Source organism: Kalmanozyma brasiliensis (genome assembly GCF_000497045.1).
Source record: "Kalmanozyma brasiliensis GHG001 unplaced genomic scaffold PSEUBRA_SCAF9, whole genome shotgun sequence".
Classification (NCBI taxonomy): domain Eukaryota; kingdom Fungi; phylum Basidiomycota; class Ustilaginomycetes; order Ustilaginales; genus Kalmanozyma; species Kalmanozyma brasiliensis.
Window position 1 is genome coordinate 331,977 of NW_015961992.1, and position 20,770 is coordinate 352,746.

At 58.3% G+C, this 20,770-nt stretch overlaps 8 protein-coding genes across 8 annotated transcripts; 4 read left to right on the forward strand and 4 right to left on the reverse strand.

Annotated features, from left to right (window-relative positions):
- Window positions 1-13: 13 nt before the first annotated feature.
- PSEUBRA_006328 (Short-chain dehydrogenase/reductase SDR) lies at window positions 14-1,059 on the reverse strand (the record flags this gene model as incomplete). The annotated part of the gene is made up of 2 exons (XM_016439673.1): window positions 14-86; window positions 158-1,059. The coding sequence occupies 2 exons, from the start codon at window positions 1,057-1,059 to the stop codon at window positions 14-16; spliced, it is 975 nt and encodes a 324-aa protein (XP_016289569.1).
- Window positions 1,060-3,377: 2,318 nt separating this feature from the next.
- Window positions 3,378-6,882, forward strand: PSEUBRA_006329 (uncharacterized protein; the record flags this gene model as incomplete). The annotated part of the gene is made up of 2 exons (XM_016439644.2): window positions 3,378-4,255; window positions 4,344-6,882. The coding sequence occupies 2 exons, from the start codon at window positions 3,378-3,380 to the stop codon at window positions 6,880-6,882; spliced, it is 3,417 nt and encodes a 1,138-aa protein (XP_016289570.2).
- Window positions 6,883-7,669: 787 nt separating this feature from the next.
- PSEUBRA_006330 (Zinc finger, RING-type) lies at window positions 7,670-9,979 on the reverse strand (the record flags this gene model as incomplete). Its single annotated transcript, XM_059465753.1, has 1 exon — window positions 7,670-9,979. One exon carries the CDS (start codon window positions 9,977-9,979, stop codon window positions 7,670-7,672), a length of 2,310 nt encoding a protein of 769 aa, XP_059320297.1.
- Window positions 9,980-11,203: 1,224 nt separating this feature from the next.
- On the forward strand, window positions 11,204-12,125 carry PSEUBRA_006331 (uncharacterized protein; the record flags this gene model as incomplete). Its single annotated transcript, XM_059465754.1, has 2 exons — window positions 11,204-12,051; window positions 12,119-12,125. The coding sequence occupies 2 exons, from the start codon at window positions 11,204-11,206 to the stop codon at window positions 12,123-12,125; spliced, it is 855 nt and encodes a 284-aa protein (XP_059320298.1).
- A 1,445-nt stretch (window positions 12,126-13,570) lies between these two features.
- Window positions 13,571-14,047, reverse strand: PSEUBRA_006332 (uncharacterized protein; the record flags this gene model as incomplete). The annotated part of the gene is made up of 1 exon (XM_059465755.1): window positions 13,571-14,047. One exon carries the CDS (start codon window positions 14,045-14,047, stop codon window positions 13,571-13,573), a length of 477 nt encoding a protein of 158 aa, XP_059321765.1.
- A 718-nt stretch (window positions 14,048-14,765) lies between these two features.
- Window positions 14,766-15,816, reverse strand: PSEUBRA_006333 (NADP-dependent oxidoreductase domain protein; the record flags this gene model as incomplete). The annotated part of the gene is made up of 2 exons (XM_016439669.1): window positions 14,766-15,610; window positions 15,681-15,816. The coding sequence occupies 2 exons, from the start codon at window positions 15,814-15,816 to the stop codon at window positions 14,766-14,768; spliced, it is 981 nt and encodes a 326-aa protein (XP_016289573.1).
- A 1,293-nt stretch (window positions 15,817-17,109) lies between these two features.
- Window positions 17,110-18,351, forward strand: PSEUBRA_006334 (Taurine catabolism dioxygenase TauD/TfdA; the record flags this gene model as incomplete). The annotated part of the gene is made up of 1 exon (XM_016439643.1): window positions 17,110-18,351. One exon carries the CDS (start codon window positions 17,110-17,112, stop codon window positions 18,349-18,351), a length of 1,242 nt encoding a protein of 413 aa, XP_016289574.1.
- Window positions 18,352-18,899: 548 nt separating this feature from the next.
- On the forward strand, window positions 18,900-20,654 carry PSEUBRA_006335 (Thiamine pyrophosphate enzyme, C-terminal TPP-binding; the record flags this gene model as incomplete). The annotated part of the gene is made up of 1 exon (XM_016439642.1): window positions 18,900-20,654. One exon carries the CDS (start codon window positions 18,900-18,902, stop codon window positions 20,652-20,654), a length of 1,755 nt encoding a protein of 584 aa, XP_016289575.1.
- Window positions 20,655-20,770: the final 116 nt, after the last annotated feature.

Genomic DNA, 20,770 nt, shown 5'->3' on the forward strand with positions numbered 1-20,770 from the left:
GATGTGTGAAGGTCTAGCGCGCGGTGGTACCGCCGTCGATAGGAAGGATGCTTCCTGTGCACCAGGGGGCGTCCCTCGCAAAGAACCTGCCAATGCAAAAGTCGCAAGGTCAGCAATCAACTTCGTATCATCTTCTTCGAAATCGTAAAGCACTCACATGACACCGTTTGCGACATCCCTCGCCGATCCCTGGTGGGGCCAGTAGGTGCGACGCTGATCGGCCAACTCTGGCGTGATCTCAGCGACCATTGCTGTCCCCGCGAGGTATCCGGGCGCGATGGCATTGATGTTGATCCTGTGCGGCGCGTAATCGCATGCCACCTGGCGGGTGAGATTCACGACAGCTCCCTTACTCGCGCAGTAGGCTGGTTCCGAAGGTCCCCCGATGAGACCGTGGATGGAAGCGATCTGCACGATGCTTCCCCTTGAACCCCTTGCGCCTTTGTCCCCCGCCAATCGACCCGCAGTGGTATTAGGTGAGCCAGCCTGTGCGGTGTACGCAGCCCGCAGCGGTACCGAGGGGGGCACGTCGCTGAAGCTGTCCAGATCCTCCTCGAGGTCTGCAGGGAACGGGATCGGTTCCTGCGTCATCATCTGTTGGATCGCCAGCTTGGTGCCTAGCCAAACGCCCTTGATGTTGATCTGCATCATGCGGTCGAGCACGTCGACCGACTCGTGCTCGATTCCGCCGGAAAAGTGGGTGATGCCAGCATTGTTGACGAGGATGTCCAGCCTGTTCTTGCCGCCAAAGGTGACGCTTTCGGCGATGGCGGAACGAAAGTCGGATTCGGAGGTGACGTTGAGGGGATGGAAGGCGGCGTGACCGCCGAGAGACGTGATGAGGTCGTGCGTGGGAACATGGCGTGAGCCTTCGGAGGGGACCTTGGCCGCGCCGAGAGGTTCGGGTTGAAGGTCGGTGCAGAGAACGCTGGCACCGGCGCGCGCGAGGTGGAGCGCAGTTTGGCGGCCGATGCCGGAGGAAGAGCCGGTGATGAGTGCGGTGCGCCCGACGAGGCTGAGCGAGGGTGGGAGGGATTTGGCGAACTGGGCGAACGACATTGTTGGCTGTACGCGGAGGCGAGTTCAGAGGAGGTAAGGATGGCGGTGGTAGGGTGAGAAGGCGCACCCACGATCGAATCGAGAAACGCAAGAGCAGCCGTCGTCGGTCCAGCCGAGCGCTGCTGATTCAGAGCTTCTCACGGCCTTCGCGGGACACCCGAGTCAAAGCCTTCAGGTCACATGTTATCTTCGGTTCAAGAAAGCGGAAGAGCCGCGGCCGACCGCAGCTTCACCGTAGATGTCACAGCGCGCTTTTGTTATGATTTGCTTTTGTGGTCCGAGAACACGCAAGCTGCGGCCTGATGAAGGGAGGGACGCAAGCAGGGAAAGGGGGCGAAGGAGGGCTTGGACCACCCTCATCACGGCCATTTCCCCACGTCGTCCACCGCCATATGGCCGGCGTCCACCTCGCTTGCGTAGAAGCCCTGGCGGGCTCGGCGCAGCAAAGTCGCCGAAAGAACCCTCGACAGGGTCTCGTGCCGATTTGGCTACTGTCGCTCTTGAGATCTGCACGATTTCGATCTTAATTGTGCTGTTCTGGAATGTGAGATCAGCGCCTTGATAGGCTGGATGTCAAGACGAAATTGAGGAGCTCCTGCAGCCGAACCCAGAGCTGATCGACTCGGCATCTGACCACGGGTCTCTCTCTCTATTTTCCTATGCCGGGCGACGTACCAGAGGAGCAGGCCACATGGGCTCTGCTTCGGTATTCATCATACAGGCACACACGGCTCCGGTGTCGTAGCTTGGATGAACCTCATCCGCCCGGGTGGCATGACCATTCCTTGTTCGTAAAGGATCGTCGATCGAGCTGCTGCTGGTATGCAGGGAATGCAACCTGCTCACAGAAGGTGAATCAATTTTGCGCTTCAAGGTTAGTCGATTCTGCAGCTGTGCGCGGGGGACAAGCAAAGCGGATGCAGCAGAATAATGGGAGTGCCTTTTTACGGCGTCGAAAGGCAAATGAGAAAGAGAGGCAGAGCGGAAGCGGGTTGACACACTTGGCGGATCTGAGTGCTTTGTTCCATCTTGATCTTAGCCACCACCTTCCATCGCTACATTCCCCCGCTTCATCACCATCTCTTCTCTCTCTCTTCTCGTATCTTCTCTTGCCGCTTTTGTATCTAGAGGTGATCTCTGCGGTGCTACCTTGAGATTCTGCCGTGCCTTTGCGTTCCGAGATCGCGTGTTCGATCTTTGTCGTACAGCCACTTGGTAGCAGCTCTGACTCCAGCTGTAGCACGACTCTGCTGCAGTGCGGTTGATCACGAGCCTCTCCCTCATACGTCGTCTGGAGTAGGATCATCGCATCTCTTGCTCGACGTGACCCTTGCTTTGCGCAGCAGAGATTTACCGCTTGGTGACTTTTCGCTGTAGCGATTGCGGCGCGACTCGCTCACCTCACCCTGCGTCGCATCATCCGACCGACCGACCGACCGACGGACCCTTTTGGCTCGCCTCGCCTCAGCCACGCCTCCGCTCGCATCTCTCTTTGCCCTTCCGCCGCCGTCTCTGCTCTGCTCCTTTCTCGACCAATTCCCAATTCAAACAAATCGGCTTCCACCAACTCGGAAACTGAAAAATCGCCCGCTTCGCCTCGCCTCGCCCCGCCCACCTCTTTGCTAGGCTCAGCTGTGCCTTGGCTTCGCTTCGACCTCTTTTTACTCCGCGACGCTACGCAGCCAAACGCATCAAGCATTAAAAAGGGGGTTTTAGTTTTATTTTTAAAACCCTTCTTCTTTTGCTTTGACAGTCGACAGAGCGGAGCCCTGTGTCTGAGACAGCCGAACAGCTGCCTCTGTCATTGTCCTTCTTGCCTGTTCATCACTTGCTGTCATAGCGGGTGATTTTCGAGACGGTGGTTTGGTGATTCCTTCTCGCTGTTGGGTCACTTCTGACTCCGATCTCGTTCCGAAGTCTTCGCCTGCCTGCCTCAGCATCAAGCGTCTTTCGCGGCGGCTTGCGCGTGTCACTCTCTGCACTGCACTCTGCATCTCACCGCAGCAGCCCGCAAATCTCGAATGCGCTCTCCCACATCTCCAACTCCATCATCTCCACACAAAATTGATTCCGCTTCTTCCTCGTCGTCACCATCCTCCCCTTTGTACTCGACACAGCCGCATTCTGCGGACATACCCCACACAGATGCGGCACAACCCACACCTTCCGCCATAGCTTCCTCTTCCTCCTCTCTTCCCCCTTCCGCGTCGGTCGATGCTCCGTCCGCTTCGCTGGTAGCACCACGTGCCTTAACATCGTCGTCCCCATCGCCGACATTGCCGGCACCTCATGCTGCACAAGTGGACACGAAGTCAACTATGACGGACGCGGAGGGTTGTCCCGAGCCGCGCGGAGACGATCCGTCGATAGCTGTGATCGCAACGCCCACCCAGGATCACGACGCGGCACAACCAAAAAGTTCGGTGCCGTCATTGATACCAACAGAGCTCCGAGCGAATTATAATGACGACTCCGCATCTCACGCACCTTCCACTGCGGGTCCTTCCGCATTACCGTCGACGAGAACGAGCCCAGGCGCACATACCCCCACGCCGACCCTCACCGTCAGCGCACTACAGCTCGCTTCTGAGGCCCTCTCCACCATCCCGGCATCCCATCCCCACGCCGACTCGGTCCCTTCTGCCGCTGCTGATCTCCTCATCGCGATCCATCGCAAACACAAAAAGGCACCCGCTGTCCAAAGCCCACGTCCCGGCTCCATTCGCTCTCGCAGCGCCGCAACCACCCCGGTCCCTTCTCCACGCCTGCTAAACGCGAAGCATGGCACCTTCGATGCCACCGCCAACTCCTCGCGCGCAACCACTCCAAATCGCACTCCTTCCGGACGGGCAAAGCGTCAGAGGCGCGAACGCCATCTCGGCACTCCCACTCCTTCCACACTCGCCTTGCCCAGCATCGAGCAGAATGACCGAAGGAGATCCGCCCGAGTCGCTCAGACCGCCACTGTCAGCACTTCCGATTCGCCCTCCATGCCCAACCTCGCGCTGTTCGGCTTTTCGCCGTACCTAGAGAATCTGGTCATGAATGCAAAGGAGACCGATCGACGCACTCGTTCGGGAGGCCGAGGTATTCGACCACCCGTCGAACGCGCTCCCGCTAGAGTCAAGCGCGCCACAGCCAAGACCAAGAGCAAAGACACCGACCCTGATGGCCCAGACGATGAGGTCAAGCTAGAGTAAGTATCACGCACGAGGCCCTTGTCATCTTCATTTCGTCGACAGACCATTGACTTGGAGCGTCTTGCTCTCGTCCTCCCTATCTAGGCTATACCGTGAGCTATGCATCATCTCCTACCAGCTGCAGGCCCATCTCGACATGGTGCCCCACAAGCCGCTTCATCAGCTTCGCGCGCAGTTCAGTACTCCGTCCCCCGAGGCCGACGACGGAATGGCCGAAGCCAAACTGGCTCAGGCAGGCCATGCATCGGCGACACATGGCCCTTCCACCGATCCAAGTCGTGCGGCTACACCAGCTCTCTACGACCAAAAGTACGAGCCGCATTCACTCCCCGCTTATTCGCACCCCACCCTCGTCAAAGCAGAGCCTCCTCATTCTCCTCGGCTCTCCCTACACGAGCCTCAGCAGTCGCGACCGCCCTACTCGCCGGAATCCTCCCCGGAAGTAGCGCTCATGGACACCGTCAGGCCACCTCCCAATGGCGTCCACCATCATCACCCGGCCTACCCACATTTCAGCGGCAACGGGTACCAGCCCGAGCCCGCCCCTTGCGCTGCAAAGATCGAATATCTAGAGGACGATCCCATGTCGCCCGTCTTCCGACCCGCTCGTTCCAACATCATGTCCATCTCCGCACTCATGAGCGGCCCGAGCCCGGCAAAGCAGCCGTCGCCATCGCCAGAGCCCATCCAGACGCCGCCGAGACCCGTCGAATCGCTGCCCAAGCTGATGCAGGAATGGACGTACGAAGACGAGATGGCCTCCCAGTTCTTGCAGGCCTGCTTCGACGCTGCGCCTAAAATCGACACCACCGAGCTTGACCGCCTGACGCAGATCGCGCAACTCGCCGCCTTCGACCTAGAGATGCTCTCCGCGTCCTCGTCACCGCGCAGCACGACGCCTTCCCTCTTGTCGCCCAACACAGAGCAGAAACGTGACGAAGCGGCCGCCAAATCCGACCCAAGACGGCTCAACCCGCTCGACACGCTCGACACACAAGCCCTATACGACCGGGAAGAAGCGGAGTACCACGAAGAAACGCAAGCCAACGACGAGCTGTACTCTACCGTCCAGTACCTGTCCAGCTTCGACCAAGTCGTCGACGAATGGCGAGCAGGCGAGCTCGCGCGTCTCCGCCTGCAGCTTGAGATGCGCAAAGCCGAAGTGGACCGCATTTGGACGTGCGATCGCAAGCTTGCCTGGTCTACCTTCATCGACGATCGAGCGGGGGAGCTCTATCGTAAGGGCATGGCCAAGGCGAGTCGCAAGAGGTGGCAGGCGGAGATGGAGCTGGATCTGCTCGAAGTGCACCGCAGAAAAACGCGCGGACTGGCCAAGCTCACCAAGGGGCTTTTGGTGCCGAAGATCGAGGGTATGGACACCGCAGAGGTTGCCGAGTTATACGAGCGCCACGGCAGGTTTGTTTCGGCTGCCAAGTATCCCACGCTCGACGAGCCACTTGTGCGTGGGGACATTCGCAAGATGCGAATTGCCCTGCGAGCACATCAAAGGCAAGAGCGGCAGGCCCAGAAGGAAGCTGTACAGCTGGAGCAGTCGACGAGAGAGGCGCAAGAGCAGACCAACAGAGACACAGTCGATGGCATCGAAGTTGTCGTCGCCGATGCAGATGTGCCAACGGACGCCATCTCATCATCCGAGTCTGAAGAGGACAGCGACGACGACTACGACTCGGACTCGTCATATGCCTCTTCGGGCATCTCTTCGCTCCCCTCCTTCAGTTCCGCGTACAGCTCGCCGCGCGTGCCCAGCATCGCCGAAGCCGCTCTCGAAGTCTCGGACCTTGATGCGCTGGTCTCCGAAGTCGCCTCCGTACGCGACGACGATTCGGACGAGGATGCGGACGAGAGCCTGTGGGCGCGTCAGATCCGGCTCGCCAACCAGCTCGCAGAGCAAGGTATGGCACCCAGCGCCACCGCATCTGGCATCCAAACGCCCGCCGTCGCCGCGGGCGAAGCATCGACGATGCCAAGTCGAGCAGCGAGCCCCGCCCTGTCAGCCAAAGCCCAGGCGCGCAAGCAGCAGCGAGACCGAAAGCGCAAGAAGCGTCCACCTCCGCCCGGGGCGAGGCTGTGGAAGAAGGGTCGCGTGCAGCAGGATGCCGATGCCGAGCCTGCGGACGAGCCACCGCCGCAGCAAGTGGAGCAGGACCGCGATCCTTACCCAGAGCAAGATCGCGATCGCTATCCAGAACACGATCGCAGCTACCATCCGAACGGTCACCAGGCTCCGCAGAAGGAGGAGAGCAGACTGCCAAGCCCTCAACCGCACCAGGCAGCGATGCACTACGACTACCGGCGGGACGACTTTCCCCCACCGCAGGCGTACGAGCGAGCGTACGGCATGCGTCCATCCTACCTCCCCGCTCCAGGCGCGGACGAGTACGACTACGCCCGCTTCGATCCGTACGCCAGTGCAAGGTACGCGAACTATGCACCCACCTACCCGTCCTATGCACGCGATGGGTATGCGGGAGGTTCGCCCCCACCAGAGCGGGTGTACGTGCCGTCCTATGCGCAGTACGAGCAAGGCGGGTATCCGAGCCACCCACCACCGCCGCCTGCGCCGCAACAGCAGCAGCAAATTAGACCGTCATGGCCGTATTGAGGGCGGCACACACACACCACAACACGCACATTTGTACTTGTATCACACACACAATCAGACAGCATCGAAGACGTTGAGTCGCATTGCAGGAGATCTACTGAGCGCGAGCGAGAAGAAGCAGAAGGTGGGTCAGCGATCCAGCTCTTCTTCCGTTTCGTCGTTGGGTCGCACCGTCGTCGTCGGAGCCGGAGCCATCGCAAGAAGGGGGTAAGACGATAGATCAGACAAGGCTGAAACTTTTGAATGGTAAATTTGATTGTCCGCAAAGAATGTTAGGACTAACGAGATTCCTGTAGTCAAATGTTGTGTTCATCATTGGTATCGCTTTCCCCCTTTCCGCTATTGGCGCGGGTGTGCAGGGTCGGAGAAGGTGACGCTGTGCATGTTGCCGTGCAGGGGTGCGCAAACCGGGCGCGGGCTGCAGATGCGATGGCGGTCCGACGACGACGGTGGTTGCACTGCTGTGAGAAGTACTTACGAATGCCCATGGGATGGTGGTGGGAAGAGAAGAAGACCGAGAGCAAGGAACGGACTTTTTTTGGCGCCCGCCAGAGGACCCCTTCTGCAATTTTCGCTTTCGCCTCACACAGCAGTCGATCACGAGGCAACGAAAGTCCCAATATGTTAGACCGCATTCTTCGCACTGCACATACTCCTTCTCCTCGTCTCTTGGTCTCTCACAGAAGCCTGGTCAGTCGACTCTGCCATCTCTTTTCAGAAGCACGCATGGTCAACATGAACATCAATGCGAGGCTCGATCTTGATACGTTCTTGATGATGATCGATATCACTTCTTCCGCCCCTTTCCCTTCCTCGAGGCACCCGGCTTGGGCCGCATCTCAACATCCCCGCCCTGTGCCTCTCCACCCTCCTGATCCAGTTTATCCCTGGCCTGGACGAAGAACATCAGATCGCCCACTTGTTCCTGCAGATCCGTCACCTGAGCCTTCAAGCCCTCCTCACTCTCCTTTGTCTTCTCCAACCTTTCCATGAGACCCTTGTTCATTTCTCTCTCGCTGTGCAGCTCGCGCTCCAGCGTACGTGCCAGTTCGACGGCTTTTTCGGCCTTCCGATCGCTCCGCTCCTTCTCCTTGTCCAGCAGCTCGTTGCTGCGCTCCAACTGGGCGGTGCGCGCCGACAGCTCGTCAATCTGCTTCGATTTGAGGGTCAGCGCCGACAGCTCGCCAGTGAGAGTGGCGAGCGAAGATTGAAACTGGTCCAGCTTGTCTTCGTAAAAGTGACGTTGCGATTCGAGCTGCGAGGTGAGCAGGTAGGAGTACTCCATGCCGATCGCTTCAAGTTTCTCGTCTGTGCGGCTGGAGCTGGCGCCTCGGGCGGTGCCATCGTCGGACTGGGCGTGGTCGTCCTCGGGCGGGTGGTGGTGTGAAGTGTCGCCTCTGCTGAAGCTTGCTGGTGGCCCGGAATGCTTGGTGCCGCTCATAGACATGGCGGATGCATAGCTCGCCGAGGCAGGCAGCATTCTGGAGCGCTCTGGTGTAGCTGTGGCAGAGGAGGCAGAGGGCAGCTCAACCAGCTTGCCATCCTCCCTGTTCTGGATCAGTCGATGTACGTAGCCGTCGCCGGCATAATCCCATACGCGTTGCGTTTCCAGCTCGAGACTGTATAAGTGACCCGTCTCGTTGAAATGGCGATGAGCGTGGCCCTGCTTGTATCTCCCGCAGCCGACCGAAGCACACACAAGACAAACCCAAAGGTCCTGCTGCGTCTCGCAGACCGCACAGCAGCTGGGCTCGTCAGCGTCGCTTTCGGCATCCGAATCCGCGTCTACGCTGTCAGCGATGGTGCCGTTGCGCGAGGGAGTCGACGGGTCCATCGATGATCGAGGTGTTCTGCGTCGATGCTGTGCTGAAGGTTGACCAGTCTGGGAGTATCGACAGACGGGACAACGAGACTCTCCCCACTTCGACAGGCACGAGCAGTGAAACGTGTGCTGACACGAGATGGTCATGAGACCAGTCACTGAGCTATCCATGCGTTCGAGACACACTGGGCAGGTCGGTAGTTCGTGTGCTGGCTGGTTTGCCGTGTTTGTTGGAGGTCGAAGCGGCCATGGGTCCGAATTGGTCAGTGTCGGATAGCTGAAGGGCAGCGAGGTGTGTCTCGATACGGTGAGCGAGGTGATGTACACGACCTGACAGATTTCTTGTGGATCCATAGCGTTGAAAGGCTGACCGTTGAACATCTTGTGAAAGTCTTCGGCATCCTTTGCGTCGCGGAAGCGGATGAGGACCATGCATCGATTGGGATGCATATCTCGAACCATTCGAAGATGTGTGATGGCCTCGACAGCTGGCTCGATGTATGACAAGAAGTGGGACGCTGTGAGATGCGAAGGCACGGCAAGAACGGCTACGATCGCCCCAACGTCCTCATCCGGAATCTGATTCTCGAGCTCTGACCGACTCGAAGTCTGCGCATTGCGAGCTTTGGGTATTGGCGTTGATGTGGCCTCTTGCTTGTCTCGAAAAAGATGCACGATACCGAAAGCGACCTCGGTGGCGCCGATGGTCATGCCGTGGAACTGTTCCGTACATGATGCCAGGTTCTTATCCGTGTCGTTAGTTTTAGAGGCATCGCCCTCGAACGAGTCGGTCTTGTCGAATCTCGCCACCGGTAGCGCTACCTGCGGCTGTTTCGCGTGAAAGACGTGCTTCCTTCTCTGCGTCTTGTCTGGCCGGACCGCCGAAGCTGAAGCGGAGGCCACAGCTGCAGAGCTTGAGCTGGCATGCTGCAGGTGATTCTCTCCTGACATTGCCGAGCTGTGCGAGCGCTCAGCCCAGTCGATGCGAATAGGTCCAAAGCGAATATCGATGGGCGAGCCAAATGACTTGGAGGATCTGTCCTTTGAAAGGAAGCTGCGTTGAGCGCGACTAGACAATCCGTGTCCGCCTTGCAGCGCAGTATCCGGGAGAGAGCCAAAGATGTGATCGAGCGGGATCCGGTTGTCGCTCTGAAATGGCGCTGGGCCGAGCGCAGGGTCGGGGTGAAAGACAGAGAAGTGAACAGAATAGGTCTCTTCTTGGTCGCGAAAGAAAGCAGGCTTGGATGGAGCTGCCTTGCGAGCCTTTGATGGCATTCTGTACGCTTCCAGATGCCAGTGAAAGGGGCGTGCGTCGCTGATACCGCCGTCTCCCAGCTAACGCCGATTGTGTTGCGATACGAGACTGCGATACGAGACGGCGAGTCCCTGGAGTTGCGTGGTGTGAAGGTGCTGCCCAGTATAGAAGCTCGCAGTCTGCTTCAAGCACCGGCTGCTGTGGATAAGACAGGATCTTGTCCTGAATGGTGCAGTCGTCAGCGCTCTCAAAGATGTCACAAGGGTGCGGCGAGGGAGCCGGTGGTGGGAGCAGTCCGCACTCGACGCTCAGCGTCAATGCGCAGCAAAATGACAGCTGGACCCTGAATTGTCCTCATCACGTGACGTCCGAAGGTGCTAAACGCGGTGTTCAAAGGCGGCTAATTTTGACAGGCGAGCGTGTTGTGGCGCCTTGGCTTCAGCACTGTTTGCGCACAGAAGCGCCTCGTCCGACCTTGGCATGTCCTCGTTGACGTTCACCGTCGACGTGGACACAACGGATGGGCACGTTTGAAGGCAAGCGGAGCAGGTCTGTCCGCTCAACGTGATATGCTGGGATGCTCAGACTGGGATACTCAGACTTCAGTCGCGTCTGAGACCCACTGAAGTGGGATCGAGCGAGACTTAATCACGTCTGAACAGTTTGCCTAGCTCGTTCTCATCCTACGTTTGTACGACTACCATTAGACCAGTCAAACCTCACCAGAAGAGGCACTCTCTGCAAGTCTATTGACGGAAGGCGGATACAGGCGGATGAAATCTGCAGAGAGGTCGAACCCCGAGGATATGTCTCTCTGAGCCTTAATTCGGTGAGTGTCTGCTCCGAGCCACATGTACCCGCCAGGAGCGGGAAAATTTGCCCCACTCGGCCACTCAAGCACATGCAGTGTAGATCCTCACCAACACTAGCGAACCAGCAGCCGCTCTTGTGACCCTCATCCTGACATCATGCATCTCTGAAACCACTTGACCGACACTCGCTCAACTTTTGTCGCCTGCCCAGCCTCCCCGCTCTGGACTCAGCTGGCGAAGCTGAGGGCGACTTCTGGAACACGCTGATTCTAATGGGACGCCTACGAGTTCGACACTGCTGCCCTTTGTAGCACTTGGCTCTGCCAGCTGGACCCTTGACGATCGTTCCTCCTCCCTAGCTCAAGCGTGTATGCATACCCTTTCCTTCCTCCTCTAACTTCCTCGCTCCACCGTATGAGCAGCTAGCCCATCATGTCTCCGCCTATCATATCAGCATCCATCAACACACCCACACAATCACGGCAGCATCAGCAGGACCGCTTCAGCCCCGGTGCTTCGCGGCCAAACACCATGTCGCGCGCCCTGGATCTCGAGACCACCATCGAGGAGTGGGTCAATGTCCTCACATCTCCTCTCTCCACCCCCTCAGAGCGCATCAGCATCCTCAACGACATCGAAAAGACGCTCGTCACAGTCACTGATCCAAGCAGGAGCGCAACGGCATGTTTCTTGCCACCGGTCGATCAGTCGACGGCCATGTTTTGGGCATTGCAAGCGACTGCCGGGTACAGTCTGGCAGAAGTGCTGCTGGCATACGTCTACAGGCTGCATCTCGATCTCGAGCGGGAGAACGAGCTCTGCACTGCGTCGCAGGCCTCGTCGACGCCGACGGGAAGCTCGCACACCGTCTCTGACGTCCAACGTCAGCGTGTCCACCTCACCGTTACGGAACTCTGCATGTCCATCACCATCCTTCAAGGTCTCACGCTCTGCAGCAAGATCAGCAAAGGCATCACCCAACGCAAGTCGTCCCTCGAGCTTCTTCTGGCCATCACGCTTTCCGACTACTGCACGCAGCTCCTCCCGCCCATCCTCTCCCCCTCTTCACCCACCTCGTCCAGCTTCACTGCTCTTCCAGACTCGCCGCCGACCCCGACCGCCCCTTCTTCCTCCAAAGACCACCCGAGCGAGTCACCACTCAGCCTACCATCCGGATTCGCACTCGACCTGCTCATGTGCATCCTCGTCGACAGCCCGCTTGCCCAAGACCGTTTCGCAGACATGGGCGGCATTCATCAGATCGTTCAACTCTCCCACAAGTGCGCTGATACGGTCACCACACCCGCATCCACACCTGTCTCAGTGACCAGCCCAACCTTTGCACAGGCCGTAGCGAGGGGTTGCTACGTTACAGCTCTAAAGCAGACCGATCTGGGATGCTTGGAGTTCAGGTACTTCTGGTCGCAGCTTCAGGGCGAGAAGGAACGAAGAGGGAGTCAAGAGACTGTTTCAGCATCGACCAGTGTGGCTATTTCGGCAAGCACGAGTGTTGCGAGCGTGACGAGCGCAGCAAATGTGGCGGAAGAGGGAACGAGCACGCCCAAGGCGAGTCCGCGCAAACGTATCTCACGCGCGGATCTGAGGGCGCAGCGAAAGGCGGAGGAGGATAAAGCCGAAACACCGAGGGCGACGATTCGAAGACGAGCAGCACCACCGCCGTCGACGACGAGGGCGACGAGCGAAGAGGCTCCCACACGACCGAGCAGCTCGCGCACCGAGTCTGCAGGAGCAGTTGTAGGTGGGTCTCCTCGAAAGCTTCGGCACAGCACCTCGGTTGCGGAGCTGCGAAAGAAGCCGACCAGCTTGTCGAGGGCGGGAACCTCTCCACCTCCTCTCCCGCCCCTACCTGCTGCCGTGACCGAGTCGCCGATCACCTTCAAGGATCCCACCACGACGCGACGGGAGCGCTCGACCTCTCGACCGTCCACAGCGGAGAGCGGCACCTCCCTACCGCGGGAACGCGTTCGACGATCCACCGTCTCGGATGCCAGCCCTGACCCAGCCCCCAATTTCGATGACAGAGGGAGCGACTTTATCCCTTGCCGACCCGGCATGTCATCGCGCGATCGTCCGCGCATCCCTTCGCCACTCAAAGCGGCACCCGTCCAACCCGTCGACGATCGTCTGCGGTCCAAGTCGCAATTCATGCCCTCTCGTCGCCTGCGCGCATCCACCTCATCGACTCCATTCGACGTCGACGAGAACCGCAACCCCTTCATCTCGTCGACAGAAGTGGCAAGAAGCAGACAGTCGTCCGAAGCACCGCTCACACCGTCCACCAGCCAGCGAAGTAGCATGTCGAGTGCCAATTCGACTTCGTTCGCTGGTGAGAAGGGGAGGACCAGTATGTCCAGTGCCAGCTCCACCTCGTTCGGTGTCGAGAAGGGGAGGAGCAGTTTGAGTGGAAGCGGCGCAGGGATGAGGATCCCACCCAGTCCAGCGGTGAGAAGGGCCCAGCTGGCGAGAGCGAGGAGCTTGAGCCCGCAGAAGATGGGGCGGGCGCTCGTCGAGAGTGAGGAGTTCGGGAGCGACTTCTAGAGAAAGATGCTAGCCGTCATTGTCGGAATCGTCATCCAGTCTCAGTCTGTGTCCGCATTCGCAAATCAATATGTTTTCGCATTCGCAATCGATGGTGGATTATGTCGCCTCAGGCTCTCAAGCAGCCCCAGGGGATGTTGACTGAGGTTGAGGCTCGAAGTAGTACCACTACCGAGGCATTGGGTTTTGGTCGTCGAAAATTGGCCATGCGCTTGGGCGTCGGCGTACTCGGGTGTGCACCTAGCGACGGCTGCTGGGGTCGTAGGCCCCCTCGCACTGGACGGCAATGAAGCCGGGCAGGCGCATTGCACGTCGAATGGTGGTGTCAACATCGTCCTGAGGGACGTTGAATCGGATCTTGGAAGTGACCTTCATGCCGTCGATGATCCAATCACCGGATTTGATTGAGTCGATGCCCCGGATCAGCCCGGCCTCGTCCTGCAGCTGCTTCTTGATGCGCTGCGGACCGACGTGCAGAGTCAGCAGCTTGACCCATCTGTTGCGGTTCTGCTGGGAGGTCCGAGGAGCGTCAGGGAGCGATATAGCGGAGTAGCCTACGGTCATCTTTCCGTCAACATAGATCGATGCACAATGACCATGGACTAAGACGTCAGGGATCGATGGAGCAGAACTCTGCATGGTGATCTCTATGCTGTTGATCTGCTGAAGGCCGATACCGCCCGGAGGCATCTCGACCTTGTAGCGTGTCTCCTTCATCGTAGGTCGAGCTGTCGCGGATGGCTTTCGATTAGCTGAAGGACAGCTAGGAAGGAGGCTCGAGGAAGGAGGCTCGAGGTAGGACGGTCCGTGTCTACGGACAAGAGATGGGGAGGTGTGAGGAAGAGTAAGGGAGGAGAAGATGCGGGCGAGACCTCCTTATACAGTGAGTGCGGATCAGCGCAGAGTAAATCACCACGCGTAGCTGCACAAACGGGGCCTTTGAGGACCTTCAAGGGTTACGGAGCGGTCTTGCTTCTTTGTTCGGCTTTCCGCACGTGGATCTATCCGCACAATGCTTTGCCCCGCTTGACTTAAGTGCCTTGCAAGTTGGGAAGCCGTGCGATCCACGGACTTCATTTCACCGTAGAGCTTCACAAACCTTGAGTCGCTTTACATTCGAACAGATTGCTGATCGTAGACTCGGCACCGTCTGACAACGCGAATGGGAGTTCCAAGCACGCGAGGGACCTTCAGACTCTCACAGGCTAACATTACAATCGACCTACCTGGTGACTCACCCCGTGGGATAAGAGCTCCCGCGTGGCATGACAATGGGAAGGTCAGTTGCAATGCTAGGCTGCAAGAGCCCGAAAGCCTCCCGAAGTAGCGTTGCATATGAAGCGCCCACACGCGTCACCAAATTGCGGAGCACGATCAAATGAAATGACATTCCTTCGGCAAAATGCAACGAACAACACCATCTCGTGCGTTCTCTTTAGTTGCCACGGTTGACCTTGTACGTAGCGCCCTGTTCGGCCTCCTCGCCAAAGATATCGATGTCCCAGAACGGAACATATGTTTTTGGGACATTGAAGCGGACCTTGCCGAGCTCCTTGTAGAGGCTGGTGACCTTCTCGTAGTCCTCGTCCTTGAGTTCGAGCTGGTCGAAGTTGCTCTTGATCCTCGACTCGGTGACACTCTTGGGAATGACACTGTAGCCCCTCTTGACACCCCAAGCGACAAGAACCTGAGCAGGGTCGGCGTTGTACTTCTTGGCGACCTCGCTGACCTGAGGGTAATCCACAATCTTAGTCTTACCATTGAGGTTGTTGCCGAGCGGGGAGTATGCGGTCAGGTGGATGTTCTTCGACTTAGCGTAGGCGACAAGGTCGTCCTGGGGCAGCAAGGGGTGAGCCTCGATCTGGTTGACGGCGGGAGTGACACCGGTCGCGTTGATGACGGCGTCCAGGTCATCGGTGGTGAAATTCGAGACACCGATCGACTTGACCTTGCCCTCCTTCTGCAGCTTGACGAGAGCCTTCCACGTGTCGACGATCGAGGTCTGGCGGTCGAGTGCGGCCTGCTTGCCGTCCTCCGACTTGGGGACGAGGTCCTTGCCGTCCTTGAAGGCTACAGGCCAGTGGATCAGATACAGATCGAGGTATTCGAGTCCGAGCTCCTGCAATGTCTCGTTATAGGCCGCCTCGACAAGCTCAGGCTTGTGAGCATTGTTCCAAAGCTTCGACGTGACGAAGAGATCTTCGCGCTTGACCACTGATGGGATCGTCTTCTTAAACGCTTCGCCAACCTCGGTTGAATTTTGGTAGATGAGTGCACAGTCTACGGGGTTGATGGTGATAGACGGTCAATGATGGTTTCGAGAAGGTATATAGATGATGCGCGAACTTACCAATGTGACGATAGCCAGCCTTGATGGCGACTTCGACGGCGTTTGCGACCTCTCCGGGCTTGGAGAGCCAGGTGCCGAGACCAATCTGGGGGATTTTGTTGCCGTCGTTGAGAGTGAGAGTCTTGTTGAGCGACATGATTGCGATATGATGATGGGAGGATGTGTCTAGGAGAAAAGAGGCTGGTGGACACGGTTATATACAATTGTGCTGTTGGCGCGGGGCCCGCTCGCACTGATCTTCGCAGGCTGGCCTGTTCGCAATTGATGCCAAAAATTGCTCAACCGCACCAGTCACAGTCACGCTTGCAGGCTGTAAGCGCTGGTGAAATCTTCCGAAGATCTAGCGAGCTCGACTTCAGGTCGTCAGGGAGCGACATGAGAAGATTTGCGTCTCTCGAAGCCTCGCTTGCACGGACCAAGCTCGGATTTCGCCGCCGAAAATCTTCGACACGTTTCTTCTGCAGCGAATGACCTCATGAAGGCGTGTCGAGTAACTCAGTATCCAGCTGTTACGCCGCGTGTACCAGACAAGTCCATGTGAAAAAATGCTCTATCTGTTGGCTCCCGACACGTAACATTCAGACACTGGGCGAAAACCGCGAGCACGCGAGAAGGTCTTGGACTGGCGCCATTTCGAGAGGATCACGTCTTGTCAGGCTTCTCCTTCCGCCATCCAGCTCGGACTTTGTGAGCCAGGGTCTCAACGCTCGGCAATCCAAAGAGCACGCACGTCAGGTTACGCCATCTCGACCAGCAGTGGTGTTGGCAGTTGGCCGGCTAAAGTTGTCGGGCTCTATATCCTATAGCACGTCGCTTTGGATGCCGTGAGCTGTGCATAGCATGAGACGCTCCCCACATCCACGCCTTGGCGGTGTGACATGCACGGCTGCATTTGCGCAATCCCATTCGACGATGCCTCATCCACCAAGCCATGTGTGCCTGATTGCGAGCGAGCCTCGCTTCGCCCCGTACCGATCTTTGTGGTCATGTTTCGAAGCTCGTGCTTGCCATTCTGGAGCCCGACAACGGCTTGACACTGACGAGCATTGACCCTGAGTGAAATGCACAGCGTCAAGACTGAGCCAAGACATCCTCCTCGGACTTGCTTCACCCGTCTTTCTGGAAGGCCGTATCGTATGCGGGGATGGCGTACTTGCCGGTCACGCAAGACGCTCAGCCATGACATGCGAAAGCTTGGCCAGCGTATCGAGCTGCTTGCTTTGCACGGTAAGCAGCCCCCTCATGTGATGTGTACGCTGCTTTGGAGGCCGATGTGACTGTAGCGTTTGGATGATTCACCTTGGCGTAGCCTTGACCCTATATAATCGTCTAGCTCGTCCCTGCCTCCATCTTCTGTTCCCATCGTCTCTGTCCCGCTTTTTCTCTCGGCCCTAGACGTCGATCCATCAACTCGCGTACCTCCATCACAATGGCACCTGTCGCAGTCTCCCCACGGGCTACTTCGCCCTCCATCCCCTCAACCTCCAAGGTGACCAAGGTCAAGCCCATTTCGGGCAGCACCAACCGTGCTCATCAGTACAACTCGGAGCACTACGACCTCGGATCTCTCGCTACCGAGGAGGACTACCCTTATAACGAGTTCAAGCCTTCCTTCCCTAACGTCCACTGGGATGCCTACACACCCATCGAGCCTCCCACCGACCGAGCGCTCTTCGCCGACCCCGAGAAGAAGGAGCTCTTCGCCTCTGCTACCGCCGTCAAGGACCTCACCCGCACCATCGGTACTGAGCTCGAGGGCATCAAGCTCGGTGAGCTTACCGACAAGCAGAAGGACGAACTCGCTCTGCTCGTAGCCGAGCGAGGAGTCGTCTTCCTCCGTGGCCAGGACGACTGGACGATCAACGAGCAGCTGGCCCTCGGCCGTTACTGGGGTCCTTTGCACAAACACGCCACCACCGGTGTGCCTGCTCGCGGCGACCTCGACGAGGTGCACGTAGTCTACTCGCACCCTACCTCGGACCCTAATGAAAAGGTCTACCGTGGTCCCGTCCAGCACTCGCGATCTGACCTCTGGCACTCGGACGTGACCTACGAGATCAACCCTCCCTCATACACTTCGTTCAAGCTTCTCGTCTCCCCCGAAGCTGGCGGTGACACTCTCTGGGCATCCGGCTACGCCGCGTACGACCGTCTCTCCTACCCTCTCCGTCAGTACCTCGAGCAGCTCACCGCCATCCACTCCGCTGTTGACCAGGCCGATGGTGCCCGTCGTTACGGCAACACCGTCCGCCGCGACCCTGTCGAGACCGAGCACCCACTCGTCCGCGTTCATCCCGTCACCAAGCACAAGGCGCTCTTCTTCAACCCGGGCTTCGTCCGCTACATCCCCGGCGTTCCCAAGGCCGAATCGGACTACCTCGTCAACTTCCTCACCCAGCACGTCTCCTCCGCTTCCGACTTCAGTGTTCGCTTCAAGTGGAACGCTGGCGATGTCGCCATCTGGGACAACAGGACCAACATCCACTCGGCCATCTACGAGGACGTCGGCGTCAGCAGGAGACACGCCATCCGAGTCGCTGTTCGCGGCGAGATCCCCGTCGACAGCGAGGACGGCACCAGCAGGGAGGAGGAGTACTACAAGGCAAGAGGCTTCAAGGTCGACAGGGAGGTCAAGAAGGGTCAGCGCCGCCAGGCTGGCTACAAGGACTAAGTCCGAGGCCACTCTTTTTCTCTATTCTTTGTCGCACTGCATTCTTCTAGCATTCTCTCTCTCCTGTTTCTATGAACAATTTCTTACGTTTCTCTAACGAAGTCCCGATCTGTGTAAGTGATATGTTCGTAAGTCGTCATCAGTGCGTCGAGTTCTTGATGTGAGCCCTTGTGACGCTGTCAAGGGGCGGAGCATGGCACGGAGTACTGTGAATTTTACAAAATGTGAGATTTGCCTTGCGGGCACAACTGAGCAAAAATCAACATCGCCTCCACACGGCCGCGGCAGCGGGTATGCATGCACGTTGTCATAGAGCTGCAGTCATCGTTTGCAGGGTCTGTGTTGGATGACAAGCCGATGACTGGCGAGCCAAGCTTCGGCTGGTGTCTCGAGCTGCGTCTCCTTCGAACTGAGCGCCTGCCTGCCGTCGGCACAAGCCAGGCGAGCAAATCGAGACAGCTGCCGAATCTAGACAATCTAAGCCTCAAGTGTTCCTTCCATCTCTCTGCATCTAACCACCTCCATCTCCATCCCACAACATCGCAAGCATGTCGGACGACAAGCAGATCAAGATCGGTGCATACCTGCTCGAGCGCCTCGTGCAGCTCGGCACGCAAAGCATCCAAGGTGTGCCCGGCGACTTCAACATGGGCTTCCTCGACCTCATCGAGGACCATTCGGCCCTTACGTGGGTGGGCAACTCGAACGAGCTCAACGCGGCCTACGCTGCGGACGGCTATGCGCGCATCAAGAGCACCGTTGCGGCTGTCGTAACCACGTTTGGCGTGGGCGAGCTGAGCGCGCTCAACGGCATTGCGGGGAGCTTCTCAGAGCGTCTCCCTGTGATTCACATCGTCGGTGTGCCATCCACGGCTGCACAGGGTGCCCACTCGTTGCTGCACCACACGCTTGGCGATGGACGGTTTGGGGCGTTCGAGAACATGAGCAAGGAGATCAGCGCCGACAGCGCGGTGTTGAAGGCGAAGGAGGGCGCGGGCGAGGCAATCGATCGAATCCTCAGGACGGCGATGAAGAGCGCAAGACCCGTCTACCTCGCGCTGCCCACAGACCTCGTCCACGCCACCATCCCCTCCGCCCCGCTGAACACGCCGCTCAACTACGACGCGGACGAAAACGACCCCGATGCAGAGCAGTATGTCCTCAACGTGGCTCGTCAACACATCGCAGATGCCAAATCCGCCGTGATCCTCGTCGACGCCTGCGCCGCGCGTCACGGATGCATCGCCGAAACCAACGAGCTCATCACCAAATCTGGCCTGCCCGTCTTCGCCACCCCCATGGGCAAGGCCATCGTCGACGAGGACCATCCGCAGTACGGTGGCATCTACGTCGGCAACCTCACCTCGGATCCTGTCAAGAAGATCGTCGAGGGCGCCGACGTGCTCATCACCATCGGCAGCCTCAAGTCGGACTTTAACAGTGGTAACTTCTCCTACCGCACTCCTAAGGCGTCCACCATCGAGCTGCACTCGGACTACACGACGATTGGCTACTCGCACTATCCGGGCATTGGGATGAAGCGGTTGCTGCCCAAGCTGAGCGCCCTGCTTGAGCCCGAGGGCCAACGACGGTTGGAGGAGACCAAGAAGATCGTGCCCAAGTTCGAGAACGTTCTTCCCCAGGACGACTCGTCCGTCATCACACAAGAGTGGTTGTGGCCCCGAATGGGTCAATTCTTCGAAACGCAGGATCAGGTGATCGTCGAAACGGGCACGTCGAGTTTCGGCATGTTGGAGGCGAAGCTTCCTGCCGAGACCCGATGGGTGAGCCAGGTTCTCTGGGGTTCTATTGGCTGGTCGGTCGGTGCGACTCTCGGCGTAGCCCTCGCAGCAAGAGAAGAAAAGCTCGGTCGAACCCACCTCTTCGTCGGCGACGGCTCCCTGCAGTTGACAGTCCAAGAGATCGGTACCATGATCAAACACGGTCTCTGCCCATACCTCTTTGTGCTCAACAACGACGGCTACGAGATCGAAAGGCAGATTCACGGTCCCCAGAGGAGTTACAACGATATTCCGCCGTACGATCACAGGCTCCTGCTCGACTTTTTCGGCAAGCGCGACTTCAGGAGCGATGCTCCCAGTCACGCCAAGGACAGGCCGCCAAGCAGGAAGCAGTACTGCAAGGCTTGGACGAAGGAACAGCTGGACAGGCTTTTGAACGACGAGCATTTCAAAAAGCCCGATATGATTAGGGTGATCGAGATCGTGATGCAGAGGGGGGATGCGCCAAAGGCGTTGAAGAGGCAGGCGGAGGCTACGGGCCAGGCGAACAAGTACGACTAGTCAGCACAGACGATCGTTGACGACAAGGTGGGCCAACCGGCACGGTCCTTTGCGCACTAACATTATCCCATCACAATGGAAGGCAGACACGACAGCACTTGATGCTACTTGTAGAC